The sequence below is a fragment of the Mercenaria mercenaria genome, chromosome 3 (assembly GCF_021730395.1).
Source record: "Mercenaria mercenaria strain notata chromosome 3, MADL_Memer_1, whole genome shotgun sequence".
NCBI lineage: Eukaryota > Metazoa > Mollusca > Bivalvia > Venerida > Veneridae > Mercenaria > Mercenaria mercenaria.
This window is the reverse complement of record NC_069363.1, coordinates 25,063,737-25,078,005: the sequence shown is the minus strand read 5'-3', so window position 1 is coordinate 25,078,005 and position 14,269 is coordinate 25,063,737. Positions and strand designations below refer to the sequence as shown.

General features: G+C 35.8%; 1 protein-coding gene across 1 annotated transcript in view; it reads right to left on the bottom strand.

The window, feature by feature from the left end:
* LOC123525239 (ubiquitin carboxyl-terminal hydrolase 24-like) overlaps positions 1-14,269 on the bottom strand; it is a 90,365-nt gene that overhangs the window by 19,778 nt on the left and 56,318 nt on the right. The window contains exons 43-50 of the mRNA XM_053538030.1: positions 10,937-11,076; positions 10,382-10,520; positions 7,657-7,858; positions 6,904-7,007; positions 6,451-6,564; positions 5,998-6,100; positions 4,492-4,611; positions 638-860 (exon numbers count right to left, since the gene is read on the bottom strand). Coding sequence (XP_053394005.1) covers positions 638-860; positions 4,492-4,611; positions 5,998-6,100; positions 6,451-6,564; positions 6,904-7,007; positions 7,657-7,858; positions 10,382-10,520; positions 10,937-11,076 — 1,145 coding nt within the window. The remainder of the gene's footprint in view (positions 1-637; positions 861-4,491; positions 4,612-5,997; positions 6,101-6,450; positions 6,565-6,903; positions 7,008-7,656; positions 7,859-10,381; positions 10,521-10,936; positions 11,077-14,269) is intronic.

Below are 14,269 nucleotides of genomic sequence, written 5' to 3'. Positions count from 1 at the left end.
TATGTTTCTTGATGTACAGAGTTAGCTATTGATGGTGAACAAGTGTTGCAAGTTTTAAAGCAATAGCTTTGATAGTTTAGGAGAAAAGCTGACCTAAACATAAAACTTAACCAGGCAACGCCGACGCCGATGCCGACGCCAATCAAGTGATGACAATAACTCATCTTTTTTTTTTTTTTCAAAAAATCAGATGAGCTAAAAATGTTATTAAAAATACCTTTTGACTGCCAGATATACATTTTACTAATGCAATATATTCATTTTTTTCTACTCAATGCTTGACAAGCAGCTCCAAAGATCTACTGGATGTGGAAACTTAAGGTAAAAAACCATTAGTTTTGAGCAAGTCCAAAACTCTGGCCAAGAATACTGATGAAAAGATAGACTGGTCTTAATTATGCAGGGCAGAGTGTATTGATAAATAGATATACTGATCTGAAATATGCAGGACTGAGAAAGCTGATGAAAAGATAAACTGAACCGAAGTATGCTGGGCCCAGAAGGTTGACGAAAAGAAACTTTGGAGTATGCAGGGCAGAGAATGCTGATGAATAGAAACCGTGATATGAATAAGAAGAAATAACTGGCTCTAAGAAATCAAAAGATCAATTGCCTTTGCACAGATGATTATGATTACCTATTGTCCAGAAAGCTTTAACATCACAGTTGAGTATAAGTGTTGCAAGAATGGTATGAAGATGTCCAAATTCCCGAGACTGAATCGAGCTCCAGCGCCGACTTGGCGACTCTTGGTCCATCGATGATGACGATGAGGATGATAATGAGTGATTCCCTAACAAAAATGTGGCTAAACTCTTGAACCCATTTAACTTGAACATATGTATACAAGCCTTTGTTCCCTGTTAAAAGAAAATATGTAATTACAAAACACAGTCATATTAAATAAACTTTGTTTTTGACTTTTTAATTAGATGTAAACAGTTTTATGCCAATATCTGACAACATCCCCATATAATATACAGTAAGCTACCAATAACATCAGATATCAAGAATTTGTTAAAGAATAGTCAGATAGTTTACCATTGATTGTGACTGATTCAATGCTCCTAAAACATTCAATGTGTTTTGAATGGCTTTCACAATGCAAACATTCCATATCATAAACAATCTTATGACATTATCCTAAAATATTTTTCAGCAATGACCAGATTCAATATGACAATGCAAGCAATCAAGCAGGCACTTCGTTTAAATCAAAATTCATAAGAGTCATTTGAGCCGTGCCATGGGAAAACCAACATAGTGGCTATGCGACCAGCATGGATCCAGACCTGCCTGCGCATCTGCGCAGTCTGGTCAGGATCCATGCTGTTCGCTAACAGTTTCTCTAAATGCAGTAGGCTTTAAAAGCGAACAGCATGGATCCTGACCAGACTGCACGGATGTGCAGGCTGGTCTGGAACCATGCTGGTCGCAAAGCCACTATGTTGGTTTTCTTGTGGCACGGCTCATTTACTAACCCCAATGTTAAATATAATTATCAGGTTACCACATGACCTCTCTTGACCAACTGTAATTCCAGAAACTTGTAGGATACAAGATAAAGCCTTTATTTTCCACAATATATATAATTTACAATTCTGCAACAAGTTTCAGGAAGAATGAAGATACTGCATATTTTTCCAGGCAAATAAAGGGGGGGTCCCAGTTAGGTGTCTGCGCAAAATGTTTTTTGATTTTATTTATACTTTGTGGTAATATACCTACATGGATTAAGTTTCATTAACAAGTATTGTTGTTACTAGTTTTGACTTACTTTTATAGATATTCACATTTAAAGTGGGTGGGGTAATCTGACATGTGACCAGCCAGGAACACAATTTTTGTTATTTTTTTAAAAATAGTTCTAACTTTTTACCTGAAACTTTCATGATAAAATAATTATGCAATGGACATTCACTCAACATGTTGCATTTTAAATTGTACTGAATACTTTTTTCATTACCGAGCCACAAAGTGGTCTAATCAAATTTACTGATTTTCAGTGGTTAAGGTGTTATTTTCAGCAGATATTGTAAACTAAATAAACATTAAAATGACAGTATATCAGTATACTCTGATTAATATTGGAAGAGTGGTACACTCTCAAACTGGGAAAAAGTGGGTGGGGTAAATAAATATTCGAAGCAACACTACAAAAATGGTGCAGTTGTTAAGAAATGGGCTCAGATTGTCTATTACTATCTTAATTTTATTAAATACAGCATTGATTGATAAATTTTCACAAAAAATTCCCATTTTATACATGTGTGTCATGGAAAAAGCATGGACCTTGAACATGACATGTAGACAAACCAAATTAACCCTGAAAGCTCAAAGTATTTAACAAAATGTTTTGCCTGAGGCAGTATATTTTGAGGAAAGCTATTGTTCAAAATAACAATAAATGTTCTGCATTGATTTTTCCATGGCACACATGTATGAAGTCTTATTAAAGTGAAAAAAAATTGTTAAGATTTATTAAGTCTGTATTTAATAAAACTAGAATGTGTCTGTAGGACACAAGGTGTGTCCCCCTCCCCACCCCCACCCCCTCGCATGGTACATTTGTCACAAATAAGGGGAAATAATTCAAATGTTTGCAGTCTTAATGGGGTATAGCCTCAAAAAACTATTAAAAGGATTCATTATTCTATACCATATACTTTATGAGCATCACAAACAAAAAATCCACTATTTTAGCTATTTCAAGGGCCATAACTCTGTAATAAATGCTAAAATTCTCAAGAAGTGCCATGTGTGCAAAGGTCACATTATGATAAAGACTCAAGCAAGGTTTCATGAATTTACATTTAAATACTTCTGAGTAAGGCACCGAGAATACTTCTGAGTAAGGCACATAATTAGGTAAAAATGTGCATTTATCAGTTACTATTTCAGGGGCCATAACTCTGGAAATAGGGGCAAACCCAGATAAAAATAGTATATGCGCAAGTTCATATCATGATAAACACTCATCAATTTACATCAAATACTTTTTGAGCTAGGCATGTCACAAGGTGAAAATGTGCATTTTTGACTATTTCAGGGACCATAACTCTACAAATAGGGAGCGGACCCAGATTAAAAATAGGAGATGCGCAAGTTCATATCATGGTTAAGACTAATGCAAGGTTTCATGAATCTATATCAAATACTTTTTGAGCTAAGCGTGTCACTAGGTGAAAATGTGCAATTTTTACTATTTCAGGGGCCATAACTCTAGAAATAATGGCGGGGCCAGACGAAAAATAGAAAATATGCAAGTTCATATCATTATAAAGACTCATGCAAGATTTCATCAATTTATATCAAATACTTTTGAAGCCAGGTGTGTCACAAGGTGAAAATGTGCATTTTTTACTATACCAGGGGCAGTAACTCTAAAATTAGGGGGCGGAGCCAGACGAAAAATAGAAGGTGTGCAAGTTCATATCATGATAAAGACTCTTGCAAGGTTTCATCAATTTATATCAAATACTTTTTGATCTAAGCGCGTCACGAACTTCGGACGGACGCACAGACGGATTGACGGACAGACGCACGGACAAATGCAAATCTATATGCCCCCACCACTCATGGTGGCACAATTAAGATAGTAATAGACAATCTGAGGCCATTTCGTAACAACTGCACAATTTTTGTAGTGTTGCTTCGAATATTATTTTACCCCACCCACTTTTTCCCAGTTTGAGAGTGTACCACTCTACCAATAGTAATCAGAATATACTGATATACTGTCATTTTAGTGTTTATTTAGTTTACAATATCTGCTGAAAATAACACCTTAATATCTCAACTAATGAAAAATGTTTTAGCTTTTTGGTAAAGTTCGTCCACTGAAAATCAGTAAATTTGATTAGACCACTTTGTGGCTCTGTGATTAAAAAAGTATTCAGTACAATTTAAAATGCAACATGTTGTGTGAATGTCCATTGCATAATTATTTTATCATGATAGTTTCAGGTAAAAAGTTAGAACTATTTTTAAAAGAATAACAGAAATTGTGTTCCTGGCTGTTCACATGTCAGATTACCCCACCCACTTTAGATGTGAATATCTATAGAAGTAAGTAAATACTGGCAACAATAACACTTGTTAATGAAACGTAATACATGTAGGTATATTACCACAAAATATTAATAAAATCAAAAAACATTTTGCGCAGACACCTAACTGGGACCCCCCTTTATTTTACTGACACATATTTAAAACATGTAAAATTTAGCATGTGATAAAATTATCATTTAACAATAGTTGCAACAGCGACTGGTAATACACCTTTGGAGTTGTATTGGCCTAAGGTCACAACTCAACAGACTGTTTTTTTACAGTTTCATCATGAACTCTATCAACCCTGTAGTATTAAAGTGTAATAAAACATTTAACATCCTATACTGGGAATCATTCTTCCTGTAATTGCATCTAGTATTAGGTACAAGGATATTGTAATCTATCACTTAGCTATTCATTTATACAATATACACTTACCATCTGTACATAGCATTTAAGAACGAGGAAATACTGTACACTGTGTTTGCAATGATCTATCACATCTTTGTTCAACATTTGTAACAAATGCACCAATATCTCATCTAAACATTTATGGGTCTGAAATATCAGAAATTCACTTTTTTCATAATGATTACTACCACTACACAACAGTCTGTCTTCAAAGAAACATGTGAATCAAAGGTCTATTACAGCAAAATATGTATTTATGGGTGCAAATAAATAGTAATTTAATAACAACATCACACTGACTTTTCTGTTATTGTAACAAATGTGTTCATTTCTAATACTACTTCATGCCATGACCTAATAGAAAATAACTTGAGTCATATTCAATGCAGTGGTTTCTCTGTGGACAGGTCACCAGTTCTAACTCAGAATTGAGTTTTCCCTGCCTGGAGGTCAAACAGGTCACAGATTCTCACCAAGTATTGAATTTTCCCTGCCTGGAGGTCAAACAGGTCCCCAAGCTCCACCCAGTATTGAATTTTCCCTGCCTGAAGGTCAAACAGGTCCCCAGGCTCCACCCAGTATTGAATTTTACCTACCTGGAGGTCAAACAGGTCCCCAGGCTCCACCCAGTACTGAATTTTCCCTGCCTGGAGGTCAAACAGGTTCCAAGACTCAACCCAGTATTGATTTTTCCCTGCCTGGAGGTCAAACAGGTCCCCAGGTCCCACTCAGTATTGAATTTTCCCTGCCTAGAGGTCAAACAGGATCCCATGCTCCAACCAGTATTGAATTTTCCCTGCCTGGAGGTCATACAGGTCCCCAGACTCCACCCAGTATTGAACTGTCCCTGCCTGGAGGTCAAACAGGTCCCCAGGCTCCACCCAGTATTGAATTTTCCCTGCCTGAAGGTCAAACAGGTCCCCAGGCTCCACCCAGCATTGATTTTTCCCTGCCTGGAGGTCAAACAAGTCCCCAGGCTCCACCCAATATTGAATTTTCCCTACCTGGAGGTCAAACAGGTCCCCAGGCTCCACCCAGTATTGAATTTTCCCTGCCTGGAGGTCAAACAGGTCCCCAGGTCCCACCCAGTATTGATTTTTCCCTGCCTGGAGGTCAAACAGGTCACAGGTTCTCACCAAGTAATGAATTTTTCCTGCCTGGAGGTCAAACAGCTCACAGGTTCTCACCAAGTATTGCATTTTCCCTGCCTGGAGGTCAAACAGGTCCCCAGGTCCCACCCAGTAATGAATTTTCCCTGCCTGGAGGTCAAACAGGTCCCCAGGTCCCACCCAGTATTGAATTTTCCCTGCCTGGAGGTCAAACAGGTTCCCAGGTCCCACCCAATATTGAATTTTCCCTGCCTGGAGGTCATACAGGTCTCCAGGTCTCACCCCATAGAGGGTATGACAGTACCAAATTTTAAAGCACAAGTGGTTGTTCATCCCAGGAAACACTTGAGAGTGACTCGGTTCTGTCTAAGATTTCAATTTTAAAATTAATCTATCCTAAATATACGAATTCACTGTGACTTACAGGCAATCCTCCATGTTCTGATAGGAAACTACACAACATTCTCTCTAAGATTTTAGCAAACGACAATCTCACATCCGTGTTTGGAGACTCCAACAGAAAAGGTCTGCAAATATAATATACTTTGATACAAATCATATTACTCTAGCATCTGTATAAAAGTTGCTTGAGTAGCTGTACACATTTCAAACATATATTGGCGATGAAACTACTCAAACAGTTAGACTTGATTAAATATTTCAAAGAGGTATGTACATTTTACCAAATGTTGTTGCCCCTTCAAAGCTATGAATTATACACTGGTTGTGTCTTAAGTATATTAGTATGCAGGCTTTAACAGATTTAACTTCCTAATTGTAATATGTAACATAATATAAACTGTAATTCATTCTAAATGTAGGAACAACTGTAAGGTGATGATTAACATTATGTGGATAAACAGAGAGGAAATGCTACCTGATATAGCTGGCACCCTCTTCACTCGCCATATACTCTACCATCCAGAAACACGCCTCCTTACATCTGGACAGAACTACCTCAATAACATCTATCCATTCATCTAACTCTGCTCTGTAAAATTACATACAAATAATGTCATAACATCACATGTCACATTCAAGGATGGTGACTTGATAACACAGATTAAAGCCAAGTCAAATGTATTACTAGCTAAAACAAACACATGATTACCAGTAGTTAACTGTAGTTGTTTATATGTCCGTGCATAATACAGAAATTTATCTAGATATAAATGTAAATGCTTGACACAATATTTAAGGTGACAAACAAAATGCTTGTGTAGCAGAGTCTTGCAACATTACACTGGACAAGGTACTATCCAATTTTCATATTTCATTTACCCAAAACTCTCTCATGAACGGCTGACCACAAAAAAAGCATCATTTTTACCTTGTTTTCTTCTTTGTTCTGAAGTATGTATTGAAGAGAAATTTCACAGCCAGTCTTAGTGCTACCATACACATATCACTATAGTCAGCATGCTTCGTGTGATTCTGTAATCATTGTATGAAACAACTGTTATGTTTTACTTAAAAAACAACCACTGTGCGCATAATTTAAGATTAAGTTTTCTTGAAAAAATTGTCTGGAAGTATAATTCTTTCAGAACCAGTAATTTTCACTTAAACAGTGATTTTTTTCAATTGGTTTCATCTCTAAGTTCAAGTGGTGTTTCATACTGTAATTATATAGCAAAAACATATTCTAAGTACGTGTATCTAATATACAAACAAACATTTCGCAGGAAATATATTAAAATTCTGGAGATAAATTCAACTGTATTTTGGAGAATCATTTTTATCTGTTACTTACAGACATATCTTTGACATGTAGATATACATTATTTTACCTATTTTGCTAAACTGTATAACATAGGTAAATGCATGTAGAACAAGACATATAGAACTTCTCTTCATCCAGCTAAATTTGAATTTTAAAAGCCAATTTTTCATATCTTTTGTGAATGTTTAAGTAATTCCTGTATTCAGTTTAAAACTGAGTTTCATGAATGAGAAGATTTACTGGTTTTTGCAATATCTGAAGATTTTTGCATTTATATCTCCAGCTTTAATGTATAACTACACTTCCATGCTTAAAGTTGCTATTTCTCACAAGAACTTGTAACAACATGTTTGAACTTACAGAGTTTTCAGCAACCAGGTTTTTCACAAATCTGAAGTATTCTTCATTATAGACATCACGATTCTTTATAAAGGTGAGATTTTCACTATGTATAAACCGCTGTATACTGGCAGGCATTTTATCCATGAAGATTCCTTTTCTTTCACCTTTATGCACTAATTCTGTCAACTCAACAAAACTGTCCCGCTTACTACTGCATTGCCTACAAATATTCACACTATCATTGTTAAACTTTCATCAAAAATGAAAACCAAGAGCTGTCCTTAAGATAGCCAATGCTCGACTATTCAAATTGTTTCTTTAAGTAAAAAGGGGGCATAATTTTTACAAAATAGAAATGAGAGTCCTGTAACTTGTCCTATGAGGTCATCTAATGATGTCTAAGACTTGTGTGAATTTTTGATAAACCTGCTTATATGCAAAGCTTTTGTGACACAGATGCTAATGCCAAAGCCAACTAGAGATGCTTTTGAGAAAAGCGCATTGTCTCCCACAACTGCCCCTATGAAAAATTTCTAGTTTCTCTAGATGGTTTTGATGAGTGGATCCAATTAGATGGTCTGGACGAGTGGATCCAATCAGTTATTCAAGGGACATAATTCAAAAGTGCCTGGGCAGATTTGGCTAGTTATCAAACTTGGCTGAGGTCTGATGATCAAACACATTTTGTTCAAGTTTGGTGAATATCGGATGAAAAATGTTCGACTTAAGAGAGCGGACAAGAGTAAAAAGGCCGATTTTTCTGTAATTCAAGGGCCGTAACTCCAATATGCCTGGACCGATTTGACTAGTTATAGAACTTGGCTGAGGTCTCATGGTCAAACACATTTGGTTCAAGTTTAGTGAAGATTGGATGAGAAATGTTTGACTTAGAGTGTGGACAAGAGTAACAAGAGCTGTCCGTAAGACAGCCAAGCTCGACTATTCGAAATATTGTCACAGAAGCAGGAAATTATTACCCAAAATGTTAAATATCAAAAGAGTTTAAGTTCGAAAGGGGACATAATTTGACCAAAATACATATCAAAGTTATGGGACTTGATGCTATCAACTAGTTTTATAACCCCGAAGAAACATGTTAGGTTTAAATTCAATATCTGCATTAGTTTTGGAGATAGTAACTTGCATGTAAACTTTAACCAGAATTTTCTAAGTCCAAAAGGGGGCATAATTTGTTCAAAATACATGTTAAGAGTTATGGAACTTGACCTAGTGAGGCTGGTAATTGACCTAGAAAAGGAATAAATAAGATTCAAAGCTATATGCCTTTTGGTAATAGCTGTATGTACTTGCACGCAAAACTTTAACCAGAATTTTCTAAGTCCAAAGGGGGCATAATTTGCCCAAAATACATGTCAGAGTTATGGGACTTGATTCTATCAACTAGTTTTATAACCCCGAAGACACATGTGAAGTTTCAATTTAATATCTATATTAGTTTTGGAGATAGTAACTTGCATGTAAAACTTTAACCAGGATTTTATAAGTCCAAAAGGGGGCATAATTTGCCCAAAATACATGTCAGAGTTATGGGACTTGTCCCAGTGAGGTAGGTAATTGATCTAGAAAAAGAAAAAATAAGTTTCAAATCTATATGCCTTTTAGTAATAGCTGTATGTACTTGCACGCAAAACTTTAACCAGAATTTTCTAAGTCCAAAAGGGGGCATAATTTGGCCAAAATGAAGGTCAGAGTTAAGGGACTTGGTGCTATCAACTAGTTTTATAACCCCGAAGACACATGTAAAGTTTCAATTCAATATCTGCATTAGTTTTGGAGATAGTAACTTGCATGTAAAACTTTAACCAGGATTTTCTAAGTCCAAAAGGGGGCATAATTTGCTCAAAATACATGTCAGAGTTATGGGACTTGACCCAGTGAGGTAGGTAATTGATCTAGAAAAAGAAAAAATAAGTTTCAAATCTATATGCCTTTTAGTAATAGCTGTATGTACTTGCACGCAAAACTTTAACCAGAATTTTCTAAGTCCAAAAGGGGGCATAATTTGGCCAAAATGAAGGTCAGAGTTATGGGACTTGGTGCTATCAAATAGTTTTATAACCCCAAAGACACATGTGAAGTTTCAATTCAATATCTGCATTAGTTTTGGAGATAGTAACTTGCATGTAAAACTTTAACCAAAATTTTCTAAGTCCAAAAGGGGGCATAATTTGCTCAAAATACATGTTAGAGTTATGGAACTTGACCCAGTGAGGTTGGTAATTGTCCTAGAAAAAGAATAAATAAGTTTCAAAGCTATATGCCTTTAAATGATAGCTGTATGTACTTGCATGCAAAAACTTAACCAAGGTGTGACGCCGACGCCGACGCCAGGGTGAGTAGAATAGCTAGACTATTCTTCGAATAGTCGAGCTAAAAAGGCCGAATTTTTCGGTCATTCAAGGGCCATAACTCCAATATGCCTTGACCGATTTGGCTAGTTATCGAACTTGGCTGAGGTCTTATGGTCACACACATTTTGTTTAAGTTTGGTGAAAATCAGATGAAAAATGTTTGACTTAAGAGTGCAGACAAGCTTTGTGACAGATATACAGACAGACACACATACACACAGACTGGAGTAAATCAATATGTCTCCCATAACACTGTGTGGTGGGAGACATAATAAAAGTGTGACCACATATGTCATATTTAAAAGATTTTGAATAATCAAACTAAAAACACTATAAAATAAGTAATTATCTTAATATAAGTTAATACTCACGGAACACCATCAGGCCACAACTTTCTTGTAACAATTTTACTTTTCTTTGCTGACAATGGGGTCATACTCTCCTCCATCCTCTCATAGAACAACATGTAACCATTCCAGTAACGTAGGCGATCCTCAGGGTAAGAATTTGCTACAAAATATTATTAATAAGCTTGAAAAGAAAATGATCAGAGATATATACAATATAGTTACTTCTATAATTACATCTCTTTTTAAATGTCACAAGATTTTATTAATTCAAGTATAACAAAGTGAAAATTGTCACACCTTCCTTTTGACTTAGAGGCTTAGTTTTTATGAACACTGAAACTATGATTTAACTGTATATGGTTACTTTTTAGCTTTACTTGTCATGGCAGAACTGCAGAGCTTCACTTCAACATCCATAATTTTCGGCATAGGCAGCCACCTGCAAGAAGCCTGGCTCTCGCATATATAACCAATATAACCATTCTCTCAGGCTAGAGCTCTAAGCAACTTCAGAGGGGTACCAACTTTTTTTCATTGACAGTTTGAATTGTTTTCAAAGGATGCCTGCATACTTACACTGCTCATAAACTTTAGCTTTGTATGTTCCACCAAAACATTCTGCCTCCACTGCAGCATCGCTCATCTCAAATTCTTCTACAATGGTATCATTGAACTTAAACCACTTTCCCTTGTTATTGTTGTTTAATACTGTACCCCTGTAACAAATAAAACAATACATGTCTATAATAAGCTGCCTATGATCAAACTGATTAATCCATTCAAAAATATTGTTTTTATTGTTTTTCCTAATACTTTGACATAGTAATTTCTGGATTTGAAAAACTGCATCTTTTTGTCATGATCAAAAGATATTTTCCTCCATTTTGCAGTCTTATACGTGAACAAACCAGTTACCCATTAGCTAAAGGTGTAGCACAATATTTCAACAGTATTCGTGTATACAAATGTGTCAGCTAACTTATGTAAGATCCCTCAATTATGTTGTTTGTTTGTTTTGGGTTTAACGCCGTTTTTCAAGAGTGTACCAGTACTTAATTGTTCTCCACATGTAACAGGTAACTTTGAAGGGTGGGGATGAACGACTTGAAAAGTATTGTCTTCAAATCATTAACGCTTAAACAAGGCCGAGCATGATATCGGCTGTAATTGTCCGAACCAGTTTTTTCGCAATAAATTTCATCCTTTGCTTTGATTAAAAGTGTCGAAATATTGCCTTGTTAATGTAATCATCCACCAAGAGCGATATCCATCATGAATGCCCGCAGGTGTGACAACAACTTCGGCACATTTCGTGTCAAACTTATCAACCCTGCTTGACTGGATTAACCATAACTAAACGATAATCTGTTGGATCTTTAATCCAGTATGATTTAAAGGCCAATTTCTTTTATATCTATAATAATTGTTTAAATAAAAACTAACATATGTTTAAACAAGAGCACCGCCTTGCGGGTGTTGATGCTCATCTGATTTTTTTTGTATAACAGAAAAATTGTCCTTCCCATGATTTTCTAAGTCCAAAAAGGGCCATAATTCTTGCAAAAAGCAGGATGGAGTTATGTTTCTTGATGTACAGAGTCAGCTTATGATGGTAAACAACTGTTGCAAGTTTCAAAGCAATAGCTTGAATAGTTTAGGAGAAAAGCTGACCTAAACATAAAACTTAACCAATAAATCCGATATTTTCTAAGTCCAAACGGGGCAATAATTCTTTAAAATAGCAGCACAGAGTTACGTTTCTTGATATACAGGGTCAGCTTATGATGGTGAACAAGTGTTCCAAGTTTCAAAGCAATACCTTTGATAGTTTAGGAGAAAAGCTGACCTAAACATAAAACTTAACCAGGCAACGCCGATGCCAATGCCGACACCGATCAAGTGATGACAATAACTCATCATTTTTTTTCAAAAAATCAGATGAACTAAAAATGGCAAACTATTGTATTTAAAACAAAACTAACCGAATGCTTATTTTTTCTGATTATTTGGTTATTACTTTAGATATGATTATTTATCTTAAATAATGCCGATATCAACTAAAATAAATACATCAACATTGATAGCAATCTGCTAAAATTGGCCAAATGTTGGGTAATTATCCTTGAAAACTATCATGAAATTGACTGGAAAATTAACAGAAATTGCTTTCGAGATGCAAGAAAAACGCACTAACTGGCATCCCAAATCTTAAAATTTTGTCGGGGGAGAACCCCTGTATCCCCCTTAGAGACAGGGTGGGGGTGGGGATCCACCTCACGTGCTTCACCCCCCCCCCCCCCCCCCCCACCACCACAACACTCCTCCCTTCAGCACTCGCGGGACTCCATTTGGTTATTCTTTTAAGATATGATTATTTATCTAATATAATTGCTTTTAATCAAACAAAATGCCGACATACATCTCAACTATAAAACAATACATCAACATTTATAGCGAACTGCTAAAATTGGCCAATGTTGGAAAATTATCCTTGTAAAACATCATGACTGACTGAAATTATTAACAGAAAATGCTTTCAATGTGCAACTTACTGGCATCCAAAATCTTAAAATTTTCTCTGGAGAGAGAGAGAGTAGGGGATGGGAAATTCCTCTCCTCAGTGCTGGACCACTTTTTCGATGTCAGCGACGGCCCTGTTATAATGCTAGACACAATTGATTATGCGTTTGCGACCAATGTAGATCATGATCAGCCTGAACATCAGTCAGTATCTTTTTGGTAAACACCCCTTTTAACAGTTAATGGTACTGTCCAAATTGAAAGATGGACAAGTTCATTATAGAAATTCAGCAGGGTAAGGGTTATAGTGCGATCAATTCGTAACAGAAAATGCCAAAATACTTCAGAAAATGGGAAAAGCACCAAAATAGGCACAGCTATTTATTAAAGCATTAAAAACATTTTTTTCATGGGACCCATTTGATATCTGTCAAGATGGCCGATATGGCGGCCATTTTCCAAAATGGCCGCCAAAACTCAATATTTACCTTAGAAGATTCTAATGAAATGTCATTATATTTACATTCACCCCCAAAATGCACTAAATATAAATGTATATAATAAAATAAATCCTAAATTTGCATCAAATGCAAAAATAACAATTCAAATGTTGTTAGTTTCTTTCTGTTTCCATGGTAACGGCTAAAACCTAACCTTTAAAACTTAGTTTAATATTATCATTGTGTAGTTTTCATATTTTAAAGAATATTTTGTTTTAATATATGTAATTTATATTATTTCACTTGAATTCCCTCCACAGCAGCATATTGAAACATTGTTGTTATTCCCTTACCAGTATTTAGCCAGATGGGGCTTATGGGTTGCCCCTGTATGCATGTCAATACGTCAGCCATGCAGAGTGGGATACTGCAATAACTTTGAAACTACAGCAGAATTTTTCGTGATTCATGGTACATGAATAGATGGCAATGCAGAGAATGCCAATGTCATTTAAATTTGTTCCTATGGCAACAAATGTTGTTGCTATGGCAATAAATAGTGCACGAATATGACACAAGTGTCATCCTGCATTTCTTCAAAACAAGGAGAGATTGTTTCTTGAGAAATTTTACATAGACAGAGGGACAAATTGAGAACATGCTTGTTATCTTATTTTCTCCTCTTGTACATCATTTTGTCCGTCTGTATGTCTGTCCATCATTTGCAAATGGCGGATTCTTCAATAACTTCAAAATTGCAAATTCTAAAGATTTCTTTATGAAACCTTGTTTATAGATGGTAAGTAATATGGAGAATGTGAAGGTCAATTAACTTAGTTGCTATATAAAATTGTGGTTCCTATGACACCAAGTACGACAACTACCCCTTTCAGTTGGGACTTCGAAATGCAAGATTAGATTATAGTGACGGACTAGTAGGATCAAATGA